The sequence below is a fragment of the Lutra lutra genome, chromosome 5 (genome assembly GCF_902655055.1).
Source record: "Lutra lutra chromosome 5, mLutLut1.2, whole genome shotgun sequence".
Classification (NCBI taxonomy): Eukaryota; Metazoa; Chordata; class Mammalia; order Carnivora; family Mustelidae; genus Lutra; species Lutra lutra.
This window is the reverse complement of record NC_062282.1, coordinates 8,834,963-8,858,420: the sequence shown is the minus strand read 5'-3', so window position 1 is coordinate 8,858,420 and position 23,458 is coordinate 8,834,963. Positions and strand designations below refer to the sequence as shown.

At 40.7% G+C, this 23,458-nt stretch overlaps 1 protein-coding gene across 4 annotated transcripts in view; it reads left to right on the top strand.

Annotated features, from left to right (window-relative positions):
* Positions 1 to 23,458, top strand: part of CTNND2 (catenin delta 2) — a 915,285-nt gene that overhangs the window by 731,017 nt on the left and 160,810 nt on the right. For all 4 annotated transcript variants that reach the window (XM_047730983.1, XM_047730982.1, XM_047730984.1 and 1 more), the window contains one exon: positions 11,018 to 11,201. In XM_047730983.1, coding sequence (XP_047586939.1) covers positions 11,018 to 11,201 — 184 coding nt within the window. The remainder of the gene's footprint in view (positions 1 to 11,017; positions 11,202 to 23,458) is intronic.

Here is a 23,458-nt window from a genome sequence, read left to right as displayed (position 1 = left end):
TGGAGGGGAGGAAAATATATCTTTTTTCCCTCTAACCCTCTTAGGTTCTCAAGCAGGGGTCCTGTCATTTATACAGGCAGAAGACAGATTAGCGAGAAAAAAAGAGAAGTCTATTAACACGCATAGGGCACATACATGCGGGAGTACCCAGTGATGGGTAGCTCAAAGAGGCGGTTAGAGCTTGTGCTTATAGAGCATCGGCTAAACAAAGGAAAAAGGGCTTGGGGCTTCAGGGAGGGGGAGAGAAGTTATGGAAAGGTAATTAAGAAAAGTATGGTCGGGCGCCTGGGTGGCTCAGTGGGTTAAGCCGCTGCCTTCGGCTCAGGTCATGATCTCAGGGTCCTGGGATCGAGTCCCATATCGGGCTCTCTGCTCAGCAAGAAGCCTGCTTCCCTCTCTCTCTCTCTCTGCCTGCCTCTCCGTCTACTTGTGATCTCTCTCTGTCAAATAAATAAATAAAATCTTTAAAAAAAAAAAAAGAAAAGTATGGTTAAACAAGGTTGCATGCTAATCTTTGTTTACTAATTTAAGTTGGTGCTTTCTTCATTGGTAAGAGTCCTTAAGAGTCCTCCTCTTCCTGGTACAAAAGAGTGAGATATCTTGACAAGTGGAAATTTCCTTTATAAATGTAAATTTCCTTTACAAAAGGACAAGTTGTGCGGACTAGAGAGTTTTTTCTACCTGGTGGTTGGTGCTCAGTGGTCTTTGGCTCGAAATTATCCATATGCCAAGGAACTGTATTTGGGGGTGGAATATTTTGGTACCCTTCACCTCCAAATTATTTTCAACTGAAATTTACTTAAAAATAAAATACCGTGGGAAGAGCTTCTTCCTTAGATAGGAGTTGCACTGCCTTGTCCCAGCCGAAGATAAGCCTCATTTCTGATGACTCAAATCTGGCTTGTTATCCCTTTATTGTAAACATTTACTGTAATTCCAAAAATTTAGATCTACAGAATCCAAATTGAAATGGAAAGAGATTCACAGACACACCTAAGTTTTGATTCTTTCTTCAAAAAAAGTCACCATCTTTTGACTATAAAACTACCTTGTTTTCATCAAAATTAGTTGCTCTGAAACCAGTGAAGATCATTTCTTAAATTATTAATAAAAAATTTAAATGAATATGGGCCTCTTGCCTGTACTAATCTATACTGGAATACTGGAATAAGTGTGCACCGCTGGTGCTCAAATTTCAACAGTGGAGTGCTGCTGGGATCATTTTAGTGTTGGAACAAGACAGCACCTCAACATCCATGGCTTGTCAATAACCAGGTTGTTTTGGAGTTAACCAAATGCTGTTCCTATTTTGAAAATAAGCAAGGATAATTCTGCTTGATTCTCAGCATCTAATGTATGTGTGATGAATTCTGTATTGGAGCTAGAAGCCATCAGTGGCGATCGTAGGGTGACAGTTTATGGTTATTGAGTCTGACAATCCAGTTCTTCTGCCTACTCCCCCCACACATTTATGAGCCGTTGCAGCACTCTCCCATCTCCGCACCACCTCTGTGAGACTCTCAACTCAGAAGATTGGGTGAGTTGAATTCTAAAAGGATTAACCTTCACCTAATCCCCTTGGTCACTGCAGTTTCTTCTCCTGGAATATTAAAGAGGAGAACTCAGAGGTCATTTGTTCTGGCCAGCCAACTCCTGGAACTCCGGAAAGAAAACCTAAGGAGTTTTGGCTTAAGGAATGACCCATTTTCTTTTAATTTTTAAAATCATTTTTCATGGTCTTTAAATTTAAGTTCTTTATAAATTAGGTGGTAAGAATCACTTAGCATCAAAAAATGGATTGCTCTTGGGGGAAGGTGTGCAAAGTAAGAAAAAGCTTCTGGGGAGCCTGGGTGGCTCAGTGGGTTAAAGACTCTGCTTTCAGCTCGGGTCATGGTCCCAGGGTCCTGGGATTGAGCCCGGCATCGGGCTCTCTGCTTAGCGGGGAGCCTGCTCCCTCCTCTCTCTCTCTCTCTGCCTGCCTCTCTGCCTACTTGTGATCTCTGTCTGTCAAATAAATAAACAAAATCTTTAAAAAAAAAAGTAAGACAAAGCTTCCAATCCTGACAGAATTTTTTTTGCCCACGTAGATCACAGAAATACTGAAATTCCATTGATAAAATCCACAAAGGCTCTGTCACACTATCCAGCATCCAATCCTAACTTCCTAAAACAATATATACAAGTACTTAGAAGATTTCCTATGATGTGTGACACTGTTTAAATTCTTCTCTATAGTACTGTTACAACCACCTTTATTACACATGTGTTTTATAAGATTTTATTTATTTATTTGACAGAGAGAGATCACAAGCAGATGGAGAGGCAGGCAGAGAGAGAGAGAGAGACAGAAGCAGGCTCCCTGCTGAGCCGAGAGCCCGACGCGGGACTAGATCCCAGGACCCCGAGACCATGACCTGAGCCGAAGGCAGCGACTTAACCCACTGAGCCACCCAGGCGCCCCTACACATGTGTTTTAAAACACTTTTCCACATGCATAACAGAATGACTGTCACATCCACTTCCTCAAATTACTCTTCCCAAGGTAGCATTCACATAGCACATTTTTTAAAAAATAATTTTTATTGTTTTTGAGATATAATTGACATAATGCATTGTGTAAGTTTAAAGTGCATAAGGTGTTGATTTGATACATTTGTATATTGTAACAGGATTACTACCTTAGTGTTAGCTATCGCACCTTTCATGAGACATAACTATCATTTCTCTTTTGTGGTGGGAACAGTTAAGATCTAGTCCCTTAGATGGGTGGTTCAGTCGGTTAGGTGTTTGCCTTCAGCTCAGGTCATGATCCCAGGGTCCTGAGATCAAGCCCCACATGGGGCTCCCTGCTCTGCAGAAAGTCTGCTTTTCTCTCTCACTGTTCTGCTGCTCCCCCTGCTTGTGCTCTCTCTCTCTCTCTCTGTCAAGTAAGTAAATAAAATCTTCAAAAAAAAAAAAAAAGAGAGAGAGAGCTAATCTCTTAGCAACTTTAAAGTTTATAATACAGTATTGTTGTGTATGATCACGAAGCTGTGTATTAGATCCCCAGAACTTATTTATTTGCTCATTGCATTTTTATACCCTTAAACAATATCTTAATTCTCCCACCTCCCAGCTCCTGATGATTACCATTCTACTCTGTTTTTGTAAGTGTGGCTTTTTAGATTGTACATGTGATGTCATGGTATATTTGTCTTTCTCTGGCTTATTTCTTTTCACATAATGTTCTCAAAGTCCATCCATGTTGTCACAAATGGCAGGATCACCTTCTTTCCTGTGGCCATGTAATATTCCATATATATATGCTCCATCTTCTTTATCCATTCATCCACTGTCAGAGGCTAGGGTTGTTTTTATATTGCGGCTAGTGTAAGTAATACTGCAATAAAGAGAGAAATGTAGGGGCACCCGGGTGGCTCAGTGTGTTAAGCCTCTGCTTAACTGAGGTCATGATCTCAGGGTCCTGGGATTGAGCCCCACATTGGGCTCTGTGCTTAGCAGAGAGCCTGCCTCCCCCGCTCTCTCTCTGCCTGCCTCTCTACTACTTGTGATCTCTCTCCCTCTCTGTCAAATAAATAAGTAAAATCTTTTAAAAAATAAAAATAAAAAAAAGAAAAGTGTAGATATCTTTTCTGTATCCTATTTTCATTTCTTTTGGATATGTACCCAGAAATGGGATTGCTGGATACTATGGTATTTCTATTTTTAACTTTTTGAGGACCCTCCATTCTGTCTTCCATAATGACCCCCCTAATTTACATTCCCCCCCAGCCGTGAATAAGGGTTCCCTCTTCTCCACAGATTCACCAACCCTTACCTCTTGTCTTTTTGATACTAGCCATTCTAACAGGTGTGAGGTAAGATCACACTGTGATTTTGATTTGAAGAGTAATGTCAAGTATCTTTTCATGTACCTGTTGGCCATTTGGGTGTCTTCTTTAGAAAAATATCTATTTTGTTCCTCTGCCCATATTTATTCAAATTATCTTTTGTTACTGAGTTGTAAGGGTTCCTTACATACTTTGGCTATACCCCTGGCTCGATATATGGTTTGCAAATATTTTCACCCATTCCTTAGTGGCCTTTATTATTTTTTTCCATTTCTTTTTTTGCTGTGCAGAAGCTTTTTAGTCTGATATAGGCCCATTAGTTGCTTTTTTTACTTTGAACTACCTGTTGTTATAGCAACATTTTGGTAAAGTTTATCATTGACTTAAGGTCAGTGGTTTTATTTTTAAAAATATTAAATGAGGGTGGTATGCAAATCTTGTTGAGGCTACCCCCTATACCATCTGGGAGGACTTTCAAGACAGTCCTAATTCAGAACCACACCTTGAGGGTCAAGACAGGGAAAGTTGTAAGTGTTTCTATGATGTCCCCAAAGACTCGGATGCACACACATAGGTACCTGCACGCACACATGCACACACACACACAAATGCACACACGTGTGTGTGCACACATGCACACACTCATGCACACAGCAAAGAACAAGTGTAGACACGGTGTTACGGGCCTCCAGATTTCAATCAGCCACCCTCCACATAACCAGGACTCCAAGTGTGGACAGGTGGTGATAGAGGAAGTCCAGAACTCATTTGCCCCCATTCTTCTGTCTTCTCTCCCTTCTCCAGGTGCATAAATTTTCACTCTCAGAATAAGATCAATGACGGATTCATTTGAAAATAAATATTCACAAATACATGAAGTTAATTTTTAATTAGCTGATGAATTAAAAATGTTTAAAGCATTTATTTAAAGAGAATTCAGTACAATTTGTCTTTGGTTTGACCCTTACCCATGTTTAGGGATTATGTTTTAGGTCTAAAAATTAAAAGCAAATGAGGGGGTCACAGGAAAGACTTGCATAGCCACAGGCAATGTTTGCTTTTGTCATGATTTAAGACTTAAGATTATTAAAATACATTTTTTGTCAAACTGAGTTTTTAAGGATATCCTGTACCTCTTTTAGGAAAAAAAAAAAACCCACAATTACCCTCGATTAAAATAAAGTAAGGGATCCAATGAAAGTAATTAAGATTTTATTAAAGAAATTTTAATAAACCAATTACTGCTCATGAATATGGATAACCTCAAGGAAAAGAGCCACCCTGTGCCTGAAATAAAAATAAACTGTATTTTAAATATATTTAGTATACATAATTAGTTATTTAAATGTCTTCTCAACTGAGCCTACTGTCAAAATTATATTTGGAGCAGTAATAATTTTATACTGTAAGGGAAAGCTATTGAATACATATAATTAAAGGAAAGAGGCTATAAAACAATTTTATTGGAGATTTTAATCTCAAAGAAATTAGCATATTTTCATGGGGTAAATTGAAATTTGCTAGTGACCATCAACCAAAATACTAAACTTTCTTTATGTTACTTTCAGATAAGAATAAATGAAGTAGTTATCATGGATAATAAATACCACTGTCAACTGAGTTTATTCCATTTTTTCACAAATTGGAATTTTAGTACTACCTTGGCTAATTTAGAATTATCAGGAAGTTCATAGAAGATAATTGCCCAGATGAAGCATTAGAGATAAGCCTTCTAGTGCTAAAATGAATAATGTTTTCTAGTGATATAAATTTTTCTCTACTAGCTAAAAGTAGAATTTCTGTAGAGTCAAGGGTTATAATCTCATTGAAGTAACATTTCGTATTCTCATTTGGATTTATTACTTGTAACGTCTGCTACTTTATTTCTTTAAGTCATGACTTCATTTTGCCGCACTGTAGTACTTAAGGAGTGTACAATGCTTGGAGCACATGTCATCTTATAAGGGTCTATCATCTAGTTATTGAGTCTTGTATTTATTTAGCACCTGTTTGGTGAGCACCTGCTATGTGTCAGACTATATTCTATGTGCTATATGTGCTCTATATATTATGAACATTCAGACGCCTTGCTTTCATGTCTTGGCTGGGACCTTTTTGTGAGCAAAGGGCAGAAGATCAAATAATAAAAAATCATGGATAATAGGAAAATTAAAATAGGAGATCTGATAGCAAGTGTCTAGGGAAGTAGTTTAGAATGATCCAGAAAACTTCTCTGAGTTTTGCACATGTAAGGTACATGTGAGCAGAAATAACAATCAGCCTTGGAAAGGTCTGGAGAAGAATGTTCCAGGCTAAGAGGGCAGTAAGTCTAAGAGATCTGAACTACAGATGAGCTTGTATGTTCAAGGAGAAGAAATATGTCCATGTTGGCTACAGTAGAAGGACTACTACAGCAATGGAAGGACCCTGAGGGTAAGGAACTTTTTGTTTTATTCAGTAATGTAACCACAGCATCAAACAGAGCCTGGGACCTAGGTCCTTCCTATGCATGGAGTGAATAAATGAATGAGTGATTCAAGATGAATCTGGAGATGTAGAGGAATGCCTGACCATGAAGCTATAATAAGATGTTCAATTCTATTTGAAGCATAGGAGTATTTTTAACAGGTTGTGTGGTATTGAATATTGGCTCCCTAAAGGTGTCCCTGTCTTAATTCTCAGAGTCTGTAAATGCTATCTTAGATAGTAAAAGGGGCTTTGCAGATGGGATTAAGTTAAGGATCTTGAGATGGAGAGATTATCCTGGATTACCCAGGTGGGCTCAGTGAGATCACAAGTATCCCTATAGTAGGGAGGCAGGGGCATCAGAGTCCAGGAAGGGAATAATGATAATGGATGCAGAGGTCAGGGTGAGATGGTCCTCAAGACAAGGAGCATGGGCAAGCCTTTAGAAGTCAAAAAAGAGGGGCGCCTGGGTGGCTCAGTGGGTTAAGCCTCTCCCTTCAGCTCGGGTCATGACCTCAGGCTCCTGGGATCAAGCCCCACATCGGGCTCTCTGCTCAGTGGAGATCCTGCTTCCCCCTCTCTCTCTGCCTGCTTGTGATCTCTCTCTCTCTCTCTCTCTCTCTCTCTCTCTCTCTGCGTGTGTGTGTGTGTGTCAAATAAATAAATAAATAAATAAATAAATAAATCTATCTTTTTTTAAAAAAGGAAGTAAAAAAAGACAGGGGTCTGCCTTCAGCTTGGGTCATGATCTCAGGGTTCTGGGATCAAGCCCCCTGTCTGGGCTTCCTGCTCAGTAGGGAATCTGCCTCTCCCTCTCCTTCTGCCCCTCCTCCTACTCTCCCTCTGCCCCACCCCTCCACTCTCCCTCTGCCCCCTCTCCCTCTTCCCTACTCTCCCTCTGCCCCCTCCTCCCACTCTCCCTCTGCCCCCCCTCTGCCCCTCCCCCACTCTTCCTCTGCCTCTTCCCCCCACTCCTGCTTGTACTGTGTCTCTCAAATCAATAAATAAAATCTTAAAAAAAAAAAAAGGAGTTTAAAAAGACAAGGAAGTTCTCTTAGAGCCTCCAGGAGCACCACCCTGCTGATCTATTTTAGACTTCAGGCTCGCAGAATTGTAAGATAATAAATATGTGTTGTTTGAAGCCCTAAGTCTGTGGTAAAATAAAACATGATTATTCCACATTCCAGAAAGTGGCCATTTAATAAATTGCAAACATGAAGATGGATACATTTTTAAAAGTTAATCACTCAGCATTCTCCCTTCAGCACGGGTAGTAAAAATAATTCATCACTTATAATCTAAATTAAAATGCATTTTTTATTTAGTTGCAGTGTTTAGCGGGATCCTCCTTCCCAGATCTTCTGTTCTCTCACGGTACACTTTATGAAGAGGAAAGAGGGCAAGTGGATCTAAGTTCTAATGACAGGGGTAACTAGGAAATAACTAGAAAGTTCCAACACAGGGTCAAGCACTGTGATAAGCTCTCTGGCACGTGAAACACAGAGGAAGTCAGCCTGGAAAGGCACCATGAACTGGGAGTAGGAGACTTCTGACCATGCTCGGTTCTGAATGAGGTTACACTAATTAATGAATAGTGAGGAAAGTAATGGAGAGAAGAGCCCAGTAAAGAGCTGTCTTGGACCATCTCCTTTCCATCTGTTCACTTCTTATCAGGTATTAGATTAGGCCATTCCATTTCCTTTGATTTTCCCCTCTCCTGATCTTTTTTTCCTGATCTTTAGAAATTAGTAGGGGCATCCAGTCAGTTAAGGGCCTGACTCTTGATTTCAGCTCAGGTTGCTGAGATCAAGCCCCGCATTGGGCTCCATGCTCAATGGGAATTCAGCTGAAGATTCTATTTCTCCCTCTCCCTCCGCCCTCACTCCCCACTGCCACACTCACTCATTCACTCTCTCTCTAATTAAAAAAATAAAACAGCAAAAATTGTTTTATTATCACAGAATACCTTTAGATTCTTTTAAAATCATTGTATGTGGGGTGCCTGCGTGGCTCAGTGGGTTAAATCCTCTGCCTTCGGCTCAGGTCATGATACCAGGGACCTGGGATCGAGCCCCGCATCCGGCTCTCTGCTCAGTGGGGAGCCTGCTTCCTCCTCTCTCTCTGCCTGCCTCTCTGCCTACTTGTGATCTCTGTCCGTCAAATAAATAAATAAACAAAATCTTTAAAAATAAATAAATAAAATAAAATAAAATCATTGCATGTAAAAACGCAAAAATTTCTCCTTTACTATTTAGTTTTTTGAGGAATTGTATTTTACAGCAAAACATATCACCCATATTTTAGAACATTTGCATGCCCCAATTTTCTTTTTTTAAGATGTTATTTATTTATTTGAGAGAGAGAGAGAGATCATGAGCCAAGGGATAAGCAAGCTCCCCACTGAGCAGGGAGCCCAACACGGGACTCAGTCCCAAGAACCTGGGATCATGATCTGAGCTGAAGACAGACGCTTAACCATCTGAGAACCCCAGGTGCACCTACATGCCTCAGTTTTCACGGGTTGGAATTTTCAAGTCAGGATTTCAGAATGAAGAAATTTTAATATTCTATGTGTATGCGTGCATTGTATACTTAGAAGAATAGACATAAACCCTTGAATGTGATACTTTGGAAAGTTATCCTCAAATCTGAGGTAGATATTAATTTCATTTTAATGTGCTTTTTAGTTTGCAAATCTTTTTATTAGAAAAAATTTTTGAAATATTGCAAATCAATGTATTTTGATTATCGAAAATTAATAAAATATTTCTTAATAGAATGAATACACAGCTGTACATATCATTTAAAACAAGATAAATGTATATGATAATATTGCCAGCATTTCAACTCCATCTGCATCAGGATATATTTGGGGGCACTTTCTGTGTACAACGGAGCATTTTTTGTGTACCCAATTTACAATACTAGTGGCAATGCAAACCTGCACACAGAAGTTTCTAGAAAATGGTCTATACGCTAAAGCAAGGTGGGAAAAATCCTTTCTGTAAAGGGCCAGATGATTGTTTAGGCTTCGTGGGTCATACAGTTCCTGTCACAAATATTCAATTCTTCCCTTATAAGCCAAGACAGTATGTAAATAAATAGGGAGAGCTTGTTCCAATAAATCTTTATTTACAATCTTTATTTGCCCTCAAGCCAACCCCCTGTAGTAAAGGACTGAATTATATATACTGGGCACCAAAAACATTTTATTTCCCTTGCATTTACCTCAATAAAATTCCTGGCAAGTGTTATTTTGAAAGAAAGTTGAAAATAGTTTGTCTCAGGATGGCTGGTTGGTTAAGCATCTGCCTTTGGCTCAGGTCATGATCCCAAGACCGTGGGATCAGGCTCCTTGTTCAGTGGACAGCCTGCTTCTCTTTCTCTCTGCCTGCTGTTCCCCCTGCTTGTACTCTTTATCTCTCTTTCTCTCTAATACATAAATAAATAAAATCTTTAAAAAAAAAAAAAGGTTCTGTCTCTACAGTCACATTTTTATAGAACTGATTTAAAACTGTCTCTTCAGTGATTAATAGTCCAACATTATCAGCTTTCAGATTAATATGATTAATGCCCTCAAAAAGTTCAATATATGCCATGAAAAATACTAATAAATTTCAGAAATACCTGTGTTCTTTTTGTTCTATTCATAACACAGTAGATGAAACACAATCTTGTCTTAAAATTTATTGAAAGCTTATTAATAAACAAGCAACGTGGAAGTTGTGTTTCTAAAGACAACTATGATATTTTATTCTCAGTATTTGGAGTGATGATGTCTATTTAGATTAATCTTGAGAGACAATACAACCTTTCTTGCATAAAAAAGTAGAATATGATACTGTTTCTTTTACCTGTATATGTTCTGTTTTTTTTATATGTTCTGTTTTGAACAATAACAATAAATACTTTAAAAGCATTTTCAAATATTATAACTTCTATGCAATATTGATGACCTTTTCTAAACTTAATCCCATTTTAAGGTTTTGTTTAAAAATATATAAAAGCCTAAAAAATTCCATCCGACCTAAGACTTTTGCTTTTACTCTGCCTACATTAATGATTGCTATAGTCTGTGCACTGCAGACGTGCCCTCCACTTTCTACTGCTCTCTGTCCTCAAGTTACATCAGCAAGACCAATCTCCAGGTCTTCCATGAGCATTGCTTTTTGAGAAGAACTGACAAAGCTGTCACAAGTGACAGTAAATTTAAATTGCTTGTTGATACCATTGTCATCAGACCTGGTTCTGGATGTTCCTAAGGTCCCATGTCATGGTGGCTTGTTCTGAGTGGAGGCCAAGTCCATCGGAATGTCCGTATGTGCATTCCGAAGTCTAGGATAAAACTAAGATGTCCTACTGGTTTGTAGCTTAGAGAACTTTTGCAGCTCTAACCGTTTTGGTTAGATTTTGGATACTTGGTCCAATTGTATTAATAGTAAACAGAAGTCTGGCTGGTCCATTCAGATCAGAGTTCAACCTTGTTACTCATCAGGATGGGACCAAGACAATCATAACACAAGTCCTCTGCCCACTTGTCAGATTTTCATGGCGCCCCTTCAGTGGGTTCTCACAGGTGTCCTAAAATTAAGGGTATGCTCTAGGGCATGTACTCTCACTCTCTTTGTCCGTCCTGTCCATGCTGTTAACTTGATGAGGGAAAACCCTTTGGAGAGGAGAAGAGTGGCCATCCCAAAGCTCTGTGTCTGTGTGTCTTGCAGGAGTCCTTTGGAACCTCTCATCTTGCGACGCACTCAAAATGCCAATCATCCAGGACACTCTGGCGGTATTGACCAACGCCGTGATTATCCCCCATTCTGGCTGGGAAAATTCGCCTCTTCAGGATGATCGGAAGATACAGCTGCATTCCTCGCAGGTGCTGCGAAATGCCACTGGATGCCTAAGGTGAGTCCCATCCTGGCGGCCTCCTCCCACTGTCATATGCCTTCTGTTTCTATAACTTCAACTGTCGTTTCACTGAGGATCAGACGGTCCCAGAAGGATGAGCGTTGATATGGGAATAGAGGATAAGAACTTAGCAAAAACCATTTTTAAGGAGGTACGAAGGAGGGAGAGGCATCTTCCACTATAATTTTTTTACTTACTTAACATGTTTTCTTGGGTCTGTGGCAAAAAATCAACATTTCATTCCCACCAAAAATAGTTTTTTAAAGACAATAGTTCGCAGTAATTTCTCATGTTGTATTATATTATGCCTATAGAACATCCAGGCAGGCCAACTGGTTGGGGGAGGGTCTATGTATACACATGGGGATCTAGTTACTATCTTCGTTAGTTTTGTTTTTTATTTTTAAAAAATTTTCTGTGTGACTGCCAGAACGTATAATTGCTTAGAGATAACTTTTTAATAAAGCCTATTGTATGAAATGTTTTCTTTAAATAATAAGAGTAGCAAATATGTTCTCATTCTCTCTCAATGTGTTTTTACAAAAATCATCCCCCAGAAATCTCTGGAGATGTCTTAGAATCATCTTTACTTCTGTTTAATTTTTGCTCTTAGAAAAGAATGTAATCATCAAGGTATGGTTTTTCCCATCTCTGGAAACGGTGCTCCCAAGGATGCTGTATTTTTTAACCAAAGTTGGAAATCTCTGCTGGATAAACTTAATGATGAGTTGAGGGCAAAAGGGTGACTCTGAAGAACACCCAGTCAGATAATCTATATTTCAAACATAAAATGTACAGGATTGTTTTAGCTGGGCTGCCTCAAAGCTGTCATTTCTCCTACAGTTGATTGGTTTCTAAGTGCAAAAACCAGTCTCTCCCGAGGAGGAACAAAATCACCTTGGTGACATTAATAATAATTAGCTCATGAATATTTATAACAATGCTCCCAACCTCCGGTCTTGAGAGGAGTGGTGTGTTTGTGTAAATGTGCGTACATAGAGGGAGATAAAGTGAGTCGGCCCCTCTAAATATCGACCTGCGTTCACAGACAGAAATAGGAAATCCTCTAACGATTTTGCTTTTCCTTAAGGTCATGAAATAATGATCTCTGGACATGATTTCTATGGCAAAGCTTTACCATAAGCCAAATTTACAGTTCTCCAAAACTCCCTGTTCAGACATTTATTTTATAACCTCTTACATTCTGTTATCCTTCAGAAACCTCCTGCCCCACCAGAAAAATTATAACTCCTTCCAAAGCTAAAACTGTAGGCCCTTCTCGCTTTTTATACCTGACTTTTCTAGTTCAGTTATTTGTAATTATTATAGGAGGTTTTTGGTTTTTTTTTTCCCCCTTCTGAGCATCTTTGACTTATAGTCAGGAGGAGAGGGAGGGAGGGAGGGAGGGAAGGGGAGGGAAAAGAAAATGGTCTATTGTTCCTAATCATGGGAAAAGTGCCTCAGAATCAATTGTAGAAGTATGGTCAGTAAAGACCTGGTTAACTCTGTCAGTTAAAATTCTCTCTGAATGATACAGTAATTATCATTATGTAATGTCATTACATTATGCAATGATACATAATTACACATTCAAGATGTTTGCCTAATGGAGGTAGGCCACTGCCATTAAGAGTGTACATTCAGCACTATGTGATGAAAAATCAGATGAAGAAGTTAGACCGAGGAGGTTCATGGGGCCACCTGGCAGGTCGTCTGGCTGAGTTTAGCATCTGGACTGTGACCTAGAGCAAAGGTAGGTCAGATCAGGCTGACTCTCTGTCCCTCTCTGTTCACCCACACAGATAGATGCTTGGCTTCAGCTGCTGAATGTGGCCAGCAGCAACCACAACATAGGAAGCAAAAAAGGGAGACATCTCATTTAGAAAGAGTTTCGTGTAGCCAAGTTGGTTTTCCTTAGTCAAGGTGCATAGGGGTTTATCTCTTAGTTCTGAGTTGCCTTGTGACTGGCAAAACAAAATCCATCAGTATATGGTGAATGGTGAATACTTAACTTCCGCCTTAATCTGTTGACCTTCTGCCCCTCTACAGAAAGAAAGAATAATTTCTCCTCTTGTTTGAATGTGTTTGCGAATCATTCCACAGTGATAATAAGCAGGTTGAACTGAGAGGAAGAAAATAGCCTTGGGAAAGGGCTAAATGGCATTTGCCATATACTTAGTGGATATGAAGTTTCCAGAAATTTCTACTAATACTTGGTGTTGGCAACACACCGGAACAGTCACAAACGTTTTTTTATCATGATGGAAGTTTCTAGATTGTAAGTTTTGAGGTTATATACATTCTTGATTTTTCCAAAAAGCCTTAGCTTTTTATTTACATTAAAGATATTACTTCTTGTGCTGCTCCTGCCTTGCAACAGTGTTATCCACGAGCATTTGCTGAGAGTCTGCTCTGTTCCCGGGAGGGACCTGGGAGGCAGAAAAAAACAAGTCCCAGCAAAAGTCCTCCCGGAACTGCAGAAATGATTTGAATACACTCCTTAAAATGTAAATTAACAACCAGATTGTCTGAATTTATAAACTGGATCCGGGCTTGTACCTTGCAAGGAACATTTTCTTCTATCAAAATATTTAGAAAGAATTTGGTGCTTTCATGCTTCTTAAAGAAAAAAAAAATCACAACAATTGTCCTTTTTCATTTACTAAATGTATATTGTATATAAAGTGATATGGTGATTTTGTGCACAAAACGATATAGCGAGGTCGTAGAACCTTTGCATACTTTGATCCAGATTGTTAATTTATAGCTTTGGTTTTGAAAGTTGCCTAAATTGTATAAAATGCCACATTTGCATGTTATCATTCTTTTTGAATGCGTCCTGATCATCTCCATCATATCCCATGAACTCTGGCTGGAGCGTTAAGTATATGATTCAGAAACTTGTTTAGCTGGTAACTGACAAGAAGCTGCTTTTGGTCTACAAAACGGATCTGCCTGCTCATGGGTGTGTAAGGAATTCAACAGATGACTCTGGAAAGAATGGTGACTAAGTTGGTACAAACCACGTTAAGTGTCACAACGGGCAAACAAGCCAGTTCCTTTCATGTGGTTTCTGGGTATTTCACCGTGAAGGCAAAGAAAATGAGTACTCTTCAAAAAAAAAATAATATAAAATATGCACACAGTATTTCTTATTCTCTTACTTTTTTAGATCTTATTCCTTATTAGGAATAAAAAAGGGAACCATTTTTAAAAGCTAAGGTATTATTGTTGAGGACATCCGGTTGTATTAAAATTCTTTTCAAGTATTTACTTTTATGTATTTCAACTTCTAGAAATCCCCCACAGCCTTTAAGAATCAGGAGTTACATATAATTGAATCCTTGTCATAATTATACATTTTATAAATTTATTTTGAGACTGTGATTTTCTCATTACAATTCATTATCAAATAACACTTGGAATTTAAAAAATTACAAGTAGCAATATACATGAGTCACTATTTAAATATTTTTGATATGTGAGATATCAGTTAAATTTAATTCCGTTAGCTGTCCTTGGGTGATATTTTCACTAATATTGACTTGGAATGGAAACTCTCCTTTCTCATGAATTCTAGAGAAATTGGAGAATTGGAGCTGTTGTGTGTGTCTATCCGTGTGTGTGTGTGTGTTCGTTCATTCCAAGGTTTGACCAGGCAACAAGATGTTTATTAACAACTTTTATGCATTGTCAATTGAGACAAGATTTTCAAATAAAATTAAAGAAATATTTTGATTCCTAAAATCCCTCTCTTCCAAGGACCAGAAATTTCTGCTTCGAATACATTGTTTATTCTTGTATTTATTTTATGTTCAATAGCTCATGGTTAGTCGGTTGGGAAGCCAGTACTTGAACTTGCATCCTGACTCCTGGTCCAGACCATTCCCCTCTGTTTCCACATGGAGAGGAAATACAGTGCCCTGTGTGGTGACAGGAACCGATCTGTTTTCAGAGCAACTCAATCAACCACCCAACTGGTGGATGGACCCACTCCTCTTTGTGTTGGCTCCTTTACTTTGCTTCTCAACAGCTCCTGAGTAGCATCCGCTTAGCCAGCATCCATCCGATTTGGCTTAAGTTGTCAACTGTCTCCCCCCTCCTTCTCCTTTCCTCCTCCCCAGGCTTCTCTCCGCAGGGCTCAAGTCTGGAGTGGGAGGCACCCTGGAGAGTTAGTCAGAGCCCCACGTCAGCCCCTTCTCGTCAGTCCCTTCTCTCCACCTCCACCTTAAATCTTAATTTAGACAATTAGTCAGAGCAATGGATGCTTTTTTTTTTTTTTAAAGATAAGGCTATATTTTAACATACCCTGGATAATAAAGTTGATGTTATTTTTCCAGTACTCCGACTCTTCTATTCTCTTACTGATCACTTAATTCTCTCTTACTGATGTCTCCACTCTTTTCCCGGGGTAGTATTTCCTACCCCAGGAGGCTTTCAGCTCCAGTAAGAGCTTCTGGTACCTTCTCACTAATGGAGAGCATTATTCTAAATTTTTGTTTCTAGCAGGATTCAAACTTGTTTGTGTCGTTTCAGGGTGGGAAGCCGAGGTTAAGAATTTCAGCAATTACTATTCTAAAAGAGATCACCTTTTCATCTTCCAGAACGAAAAAAAAATATATTATAAATGCAAATTGTGCCAGTCATAAATGTTCAAAAGCTTATCAGAGGGAAATTTAAGTTAGATAAAAAGCCTAAGCCTTCCTAAGCTAAAATCTGGAACGCTAATGCTGTCCAACCTTTGGGTAATTCCATACAGTCTTACTAAACTCTGTCCAGTTTCCCAAACCTTCTCTTTGGCAATGATGTTGTACCAAAACCGATGGTGGTACTGACCCTCCCCGCCAGCCTCGATCATGGGGCACACTCACGAGGAGTGTTCCAAAGAGAAGAGATTCTTACCTTTGCCTTCTCTAAAAAAGCCTGGTAAATCTTCATGGAAAGATGTCATATCATGTTGACATAGCAAAAATTTAAGCACATATGGAATAGAAAACGAAAAGTTAATGCCCTTCGTCCTTTTCCCTTTAAACTTCATTTTGGGGTAGGAAATGGAATTTTTCAAAAGTGAATCTCTATTTGTTCCTAAAGTATCTATCTGTCACTGAGGAAAGGATAGAAATGGAAAAGAAAAAAAAACCCTCTTACATTTTGTTGGCGAGCAAGTTGATAAGAATGATGGTGGCTGGATGGTGGGGTTCCAGGTGGCAGTGACAGGTGGGGCCAGCAGAAAATACAGCCTATGGCGATGAGTGCAGGGTAGGCTTCCTCTCTGCAAGCTTCCTTCTTGGAAGGAAGTGTCCACCCCTGATGCACACCTACACTCCCCTTCTTCCTCATCCCTTCCTCTTTTCCAGTGTTTGTCTTTGCTCCAGTGCTGTGCAATTTAAGCTTTAATATTTTAATGAAAGTCATTTTAAAATATGGCCTAAAATGAATGCGATAGAATGTTAGATAAGGCTTAGGCCAGAAGTATGCATGAAGTTACTGGGTTAGTTCTTTTTCCTTAACCCTATGATTAGAGTCCTCCAGGAAACTACTGTCCTTTGGCCTCAATCAGGCAAGTCAGACCTTGAAAGAAATTCAATTCTGTATTCACGATTCACAACGTATAATCAAATATTTTTCCTAACTTTTGTCCAAAGTAATCACCCTCAACCGGAATACATATTGACCAACCACAGCCTGATTGCTGAACAGTGAAGGTCAGCCTGGCTCAGCTGAGATGAGATGGCTGAGATCATTGTAATGGGTTAATTAAGTGCTCCCCCCCAAATTTATCTCCACCAGGAACCTCAGACTGTGACCCTATTTAGAAATAGGGTCTGGGATGCCTGGGTGGTGCAGTTGGTTAAGCATCTGCCTTCAGCTCAGGTCATGATCTCAGGATCCTGGGATCGAGTCCCGTATCGGGCTCCCTGCTCAGGGAGGAGCCTGCTTTTCCCTCTCCCTCCGACTTATGCTCTCACTATCTCTGTCTCTGTCTCTTTCTCTCAAATAAATAAAATCTTAAAAAAAAAAAAGAAATACGGTCTTTGCAGATCAAATTATTTAAATTAAGATGATGTCATACTGACTTACGGTGGGCCCAAATCTAATGGATGGTGTCCTTAGAAGACTTGACAACATACCCACTCAGGAGAAGGCCACATGAAGTCAGAGGCAGAGATCGGAGTGAGGCAGGGATAAGCCTAGGAATGTGCGGGCATTACGGAAAGCCACTAGAAGCTAGGAAAATGCAGAGAAGGAGTCTTCTCCAGAGGCCTCAGTGGAGGCATGACCCTGCTGGCAACCTTGATTTTGGACTTCTCATCTCTCAAACTCTCAGAGTAAGTTTCTGTTGCTTTAGCCCTCCCCCACCCCATTTATGGTACGTTATTCCAGCAGCCCTAGGAACCTCCTACCATCACCCTAGGAAGTAGGCCAGAGGGGGGCCTCCAAAGCCAGCGAGCCACCAGGAAACACAGAAGGAGGAGGGGAAAAAACTGCCAATAACTGAGAGAAGCTGCCCCTCGCGAAACCGTGTTCAGCCCAGGAACAAACCACCCAGATAGGGAGGGTTGTTTTTCTTCTCTAGGCCATCATCCTCCATAGCTCGGGTGCAAGGTCAAACTTCCCTTGCACGGGATTGGGTTCTATGAGCCCAGGTGTGGCTGCCTCAGCCCAAGGAGATTCACCGAAGCCTCTCGACTGAGTCGAGATCCTTGAATTCAAGTCGATCCTTGAATAAGGATCTCCCCACATGTGGACCTGGTTTCTGGGTTTTCTACTTCTATTTATGAACCCATGTCCTATTTCCTCCAGTCTTTAAACTACCTTCTGAAAGTTTCGTGGCTCTCTGTGATGCTCTGGACAGCCAAAGTCATTCTGGGCTCTTGAGCAGGGCTCATGACCCGATGGAAGGATCATCTCAGGAAGCTGGCTCCTGGAGCTGAGTGCAGAATAAATGCTTTCTAGATTTTGCATGAAACATGACTGTGTTTCCTATTTAAAATAGCACAAATCAATATCTTAAAGATCCCTGTCGTTGCCATTATCCTAACTTCAGAGTGAACTATAGGTGAAGCCTTGCTGAGTATCCCTTTTTACCATTTCATCTGCCGGCTCAGTCAGACAACTCCAGTCTGTTACTGTATGGCCGTGTCCCGTTGAGTCCTGCGTGCTTTAGGATTCTCACTCCAGCCAGAGTATTTGCAAAAAGCCGGCTTTGCTAACTTCCACAGCTCATTTCCTAGAGCCGCTGACTCATTTATTTATTTTTATTATTCTATTCCCACTTCAGCATCTTGTCGTGAAGGACAACAATATACAACCCTAATTTTTCCATCTATCTTGTGTGCACGAGAATGTTATTAAGCCCATCAAAGGAGCTGCACTGTGCCTTTGCTTATGAGTATAATTAAACTCAAACCCTCAATTAGTCATTTTAACCCATATAATGGATGAGCATTTGGTCCCACGGAGCCACTAATTCTGGAGTGACCTTGAGAAAACCCGTTCACAAAGTAATACCAGCAATGATCGCACTCCAGCCGGGAAGCTCCAGGGACGTTTATTTTATCTGGTTTACCTCCCGCATTAGCCACAGGTAAGAGGAAGAGTTATTATCACTTGTGTGTTAAGTTCAGCTGGTTGCCGGTATTATTCAACCACTAAAATAACCTGTTTTGGCGCGATGACTCATTCATGCCAGAACTGAAAGCCTCTCCCACTCTTCTTCAGCCGTTCTGCCCATCCCCCACACCCTGCCCTCTAGCAACCACCCGTTTGTTCTCTGTATGTATGGGCTGGTGGCTTCTTCTCTTTTTGTTTGCTTGTTTGTTTAGATTCCACTTGTAAGTGCACTCATATGGTATCTATCTTTCACTTTCTGACCTACTTCATCATAGGGCATATAGTAAAAAAAAAAAAGAATGTTTTAAAAAGGTTTTTTTTTTTAAGTCCCATATAATGAGTTCTGGATTTATCCCAGTCTTGTGTCACCGCTGAACTGAGCACTCTTTATCCGGGCAGTTAAAATGGGACTGACCTAGTCTGTGTGGATGCTGCAAACAGAGGAGAACCACTCACTCACTCACACATCATTTCCCCACACCTGGCCCTAAAGCAGATAACATTCCTCACCTGTGCGGCTCTCTACTTTTGATCACTGTGCCTGTTATGGATGCAGAGTGAATAGTTTTCTTGAGTCATGACTCAGCACTGAAGGTCCTCTTTGGAGGAAGAGAACAGAGTTGGGGATTGGGGAGTGGCAGAAGGAGTAGGTGGTCTTAGGGTCCCATTAGAGAGGACAGTTGGGGGGCACCTGGGTGGCTCAGTGGGTTAAAGCCTCTGCCTTCGGCTTGGGTCATGATCCTGGGGTCCTGGGGTTAAGCCCCACATCAGGCTCTCTGCTCAGCAGCGAGCCTGCTTCCCCACTCTTACACTGCCTGCCTCTCTGCCTACTTGTGATCTCTCTCTGTCAAATAAATAAATAAAATCTTAAAAAAAAAAAAAGAGAGAGAGGACAGTTGGGCTGCCCATCTCAGAAGCTCTATTGATAACAAGGGTTTTGGTCTCCCAGGGAGCACCCCAAGCTTCTAGCTCACTCCATGCCACCCAGTTGGGACAGTTTATACTCTAGCAGTTTATTATACTAGGTCTGTATTATATTAATAGGTTTTAAGAGGTTAATCCTTTATTAGTTTCCTAGGGCTGTAATTAATAAAATACCACAGACTGGGTGGCTTAAACTGCAGAAATGTATTTTCTCACAATTCTGGAAATTAGAAGTCTAAGATCAAGATGTCAGTGGGGCTGGTTCTAAGAGGCCTCTCTCCTTGGTTTGCAGAAGGCCATCTTCTTACCATGACCTCACATGGTCTTCCCTATGTGCTCCTGTGCCCCGATCTCTTCTTATAAGTCTCCAAGTTGGGATCTCCGAATGACACGTCCCCAAGTAGGACACTACCCTTGAATACCACAAGCTCTAAGGCCTGGCCTTTGGCCTTGCCTGGTCAGAAACTGGACCTTAAAGCTGCAATAGCATCAGGAGGAAATTAGCTTTGGTTTAGCATCTGTGAAATGCTGTTTGATACAGTTGTCCCTATAATCTAGTGAGGTAGGATTCCCTATCCCATTTTATAGATCAAGAAGCTGATGCTCAGAAGGATAAGAGTAGCTTGACCCAAGTCATACAGCTAGGAAGCAAAGGAAAGGTGATAGACATCCTGGCTTGTATGATGCCTCAGCTGCATTCCTCCCACTCCACCACATTCCATTAGGCAGAGACCAGGAGCGGCCCAAGTACAGCTATGTTTCTTTACACTGAGACTAGGGAACAGATCCCAAGAGAAGCAGACACCAAGACAGAATTACAAGTCCATGCAAGGTATTTAATTAAGAGCAATACTCAAGAGGAAAATGGGAGGCAACCAGAGGGCCTGGAAGAGCCTTCAACCATGATGCAGCAGGTCTGCCCACAAGTGCAGGGGAGCAGAAAAGAAGGAAGGAATGTTGGTTGGTTGGGTGAAACTCTCTTACACCCTCAGGGAACTTGGCAAGACCACTGGAGAGTTCTTGGGCCCAGGTCTCTTCTAAGGAGTCCTGCATCTCCCAGAACCAGGTTTATCCTGTAGTGCTGCTGAGTTGGGTCACTGGCTGGGCGCACCATGGGGAGCAAAGCTGGAACATGAAGGCAAACATGGTGACAAATCGCAAGGCATGGAAGCTGGACCATCAGTCAGTGATGCTCCTGCAGTGAGAGATTTGAGTGGGAGCATTTTTATGGACATTACATAAGCCTACTCCTTTCCCAGTGTTTTCATTCTCTAGAGGCGAGCCGCGAAGAAGTCACTATACAATCAGAAAGTTGCTTGGTATTATAGAATCCAAACCAGAGGAGTTAGTTACGTTGACGGGAAGTTTCACTCTCAGCGTCTATTCCTTTGAGTCCTTAGCATGTGCTTGGCCCTGTGGTAGGCGTGGGGGCTGCGATGAAGAACAGATAGACACAGTCTGTAGAGTTTGCTGCTGAAAGCAATGCATAATGTCATTGAGACAACCTGATTGCATCTAAGTCTCATTAGGCTGCCCCAGAACTAGAAAGAGTGGAGTGGGTCTTTCTTAAATAATGCCTCAGAAGGCCATCTTCTTTTTTTATTTTTTTTTTCAGTATTTGTATGGCTAACCTACCTCTCTCTAACTAATAGATTCTTTCTTTATACATACAAAGCTGTTTACTGTTAATTGATTTGCTGCTACATCTTGTAGTCTTAAAGCTTTCCCTCTCTTCAGGATTTTGCATTCTCGTATCTTATATTCCATGAAATAGTAATAGGGATCATTTCTCCCCAAACATTGTTTTGTTTCCCTAAGCTAGAAGAAGTGAGACTACAATGATTTCACCTTAAATATTCATTTTTAATGTAAGATACCCTATCAGGTTATTCCTTCTTAAAGTTTCCACAACGTATTTCTGCAAAATTTGATCTACTTAATTATGAAAATTTGCAGGATCTAACTAAAACTTGTTTTGAATTATTTATTCTATAATTTGATTGCAAATATGGGCTCCTTTTAAAAGGACAAGCAAATGTTAAATTTTATCTCTTCAGTATGAGTAGTCATTCTTCCTATTAGAATATGAATATTCAAATCTTTCCGTTAGCATGAACAAATTACTTCCTTTAGAAAAAGATTAAATAAAAAAGCTTAGTTAATCCCCAATCGGTAGACAATGGTGTTTAATATTTATCCCTATAAAACATGGGGTGTTAACTCCCTGAGAAATAGAAAGCAATTTGCAAGAGTTGGATCATTCTTCAGATCCTTCAAAACTTCCTGATATTAAAAATATAATTTTTCCTCCCACTGCCCTCCCAAATTATATTACATTGCATCAGAAGTAGCTTCCCTGGAGAAGAAGCAAAGAACAAGTCTATTATCCATAAATTGAAGAAGAAAGAGCTCACCAGTTTCACTTACAGGCTACTCCTCTCCAGTATTTTAACATGCCTCTTTTCAACACCATTTCTCCTTTCCCTTTTCAAAGTGGCATTTATTTTAAAATAAATAAAGCCAGTGTTTGCCAGAGTTGTGACACCACCACCAAAGAGATGAGGACAACTCACAGGAGAAGCCGCAGAACGTGCATGGAAGCTAGCCCACACCAGGTGGCAGTAACAAAGATCTCAGCTTGCAGTTACAATTCCTCTTGGAGGAAAGGGAAACAACTGGTGAGAGCCATGCATCGCGTTCTCCAAAGGACTGGTGCGGAGATCAAGCCTCCTACCCTTCATGCTGGGAATTCCAGGTGCACAGTTCTGCTCCCACAGCCAACTTCTCAACTCTTTTTCTTGAGTCTTGGTGATCCTTTGTTGACCAAGAATATCTGAAGTAAGTTTCCCTTGTCTTTTAGTTGACCAAGGGACTCTTTGGTCAGACACTTCCTACTCTTCCTTCTCTTCCTACTCATCCTACTCTGGAAGAGCAGGCTTGAATCGCCATCCTCTTCTCCCTGGCACCATTTCCCGGGGTAATGGCTTCCTCCTGTCACTGAGCCAGCATTTGGAGCCAGTCCCTGACTGTTTGCTTCAGGGCATTTGATGGGCTGCTGTGGGTCGAGGCTGAGCGGGGTGGCCCGTTCCCTGAGTTCCTCCCCATTGCCCTTCCCTTCAGAGCTATGACAGTGGGGGTGACAGGCGGGGTCTCTGACTCAGAGAGCTATGGCAGGGTGGGGGGGATCACAGGAAGCAGAGTTGCAGGTGGGGTGAATAGAAGCACCCCATGGTCCCCTGCATGAAATCGTGGAGCTCCTGGTCACCTGTCTGTGGCAGGATCTTTACCACCTCCTAGCAAGTTGCTTGTTCTAGAAACTAAGAAATTGGGGAAGCTACAAAATGTAAGAATCATCATTTCTTCATTCTTATCCTTGTTCTGAGCTGGCAGAAGATTCTGGAAGTACGAACTCACATGTTTTCCTAAGGCAGAGAAGAGCCAAAGGGAGGACAGCCCTACCTAGATTTCATGCTTTGTCTACATTTTCTTGCCTCCGCAAGACCGAAGCAAGAGAAGCAGACGGTAGTAAGCACCTCCATGTGCTAATGGATTGACGGCCTTCAACACTTGATTTTTAGGTTATGGTGGTTTTCTGTCCACATCATAAATTCTTTTTTCAGTTTTTCAGTCTGCTTAAATAAAAGGACAGACATGTCAAGACTTCAGATTAACCCTCTGCCCTTCACTGTTGTCCCATGGAGGTACAGATACATCCT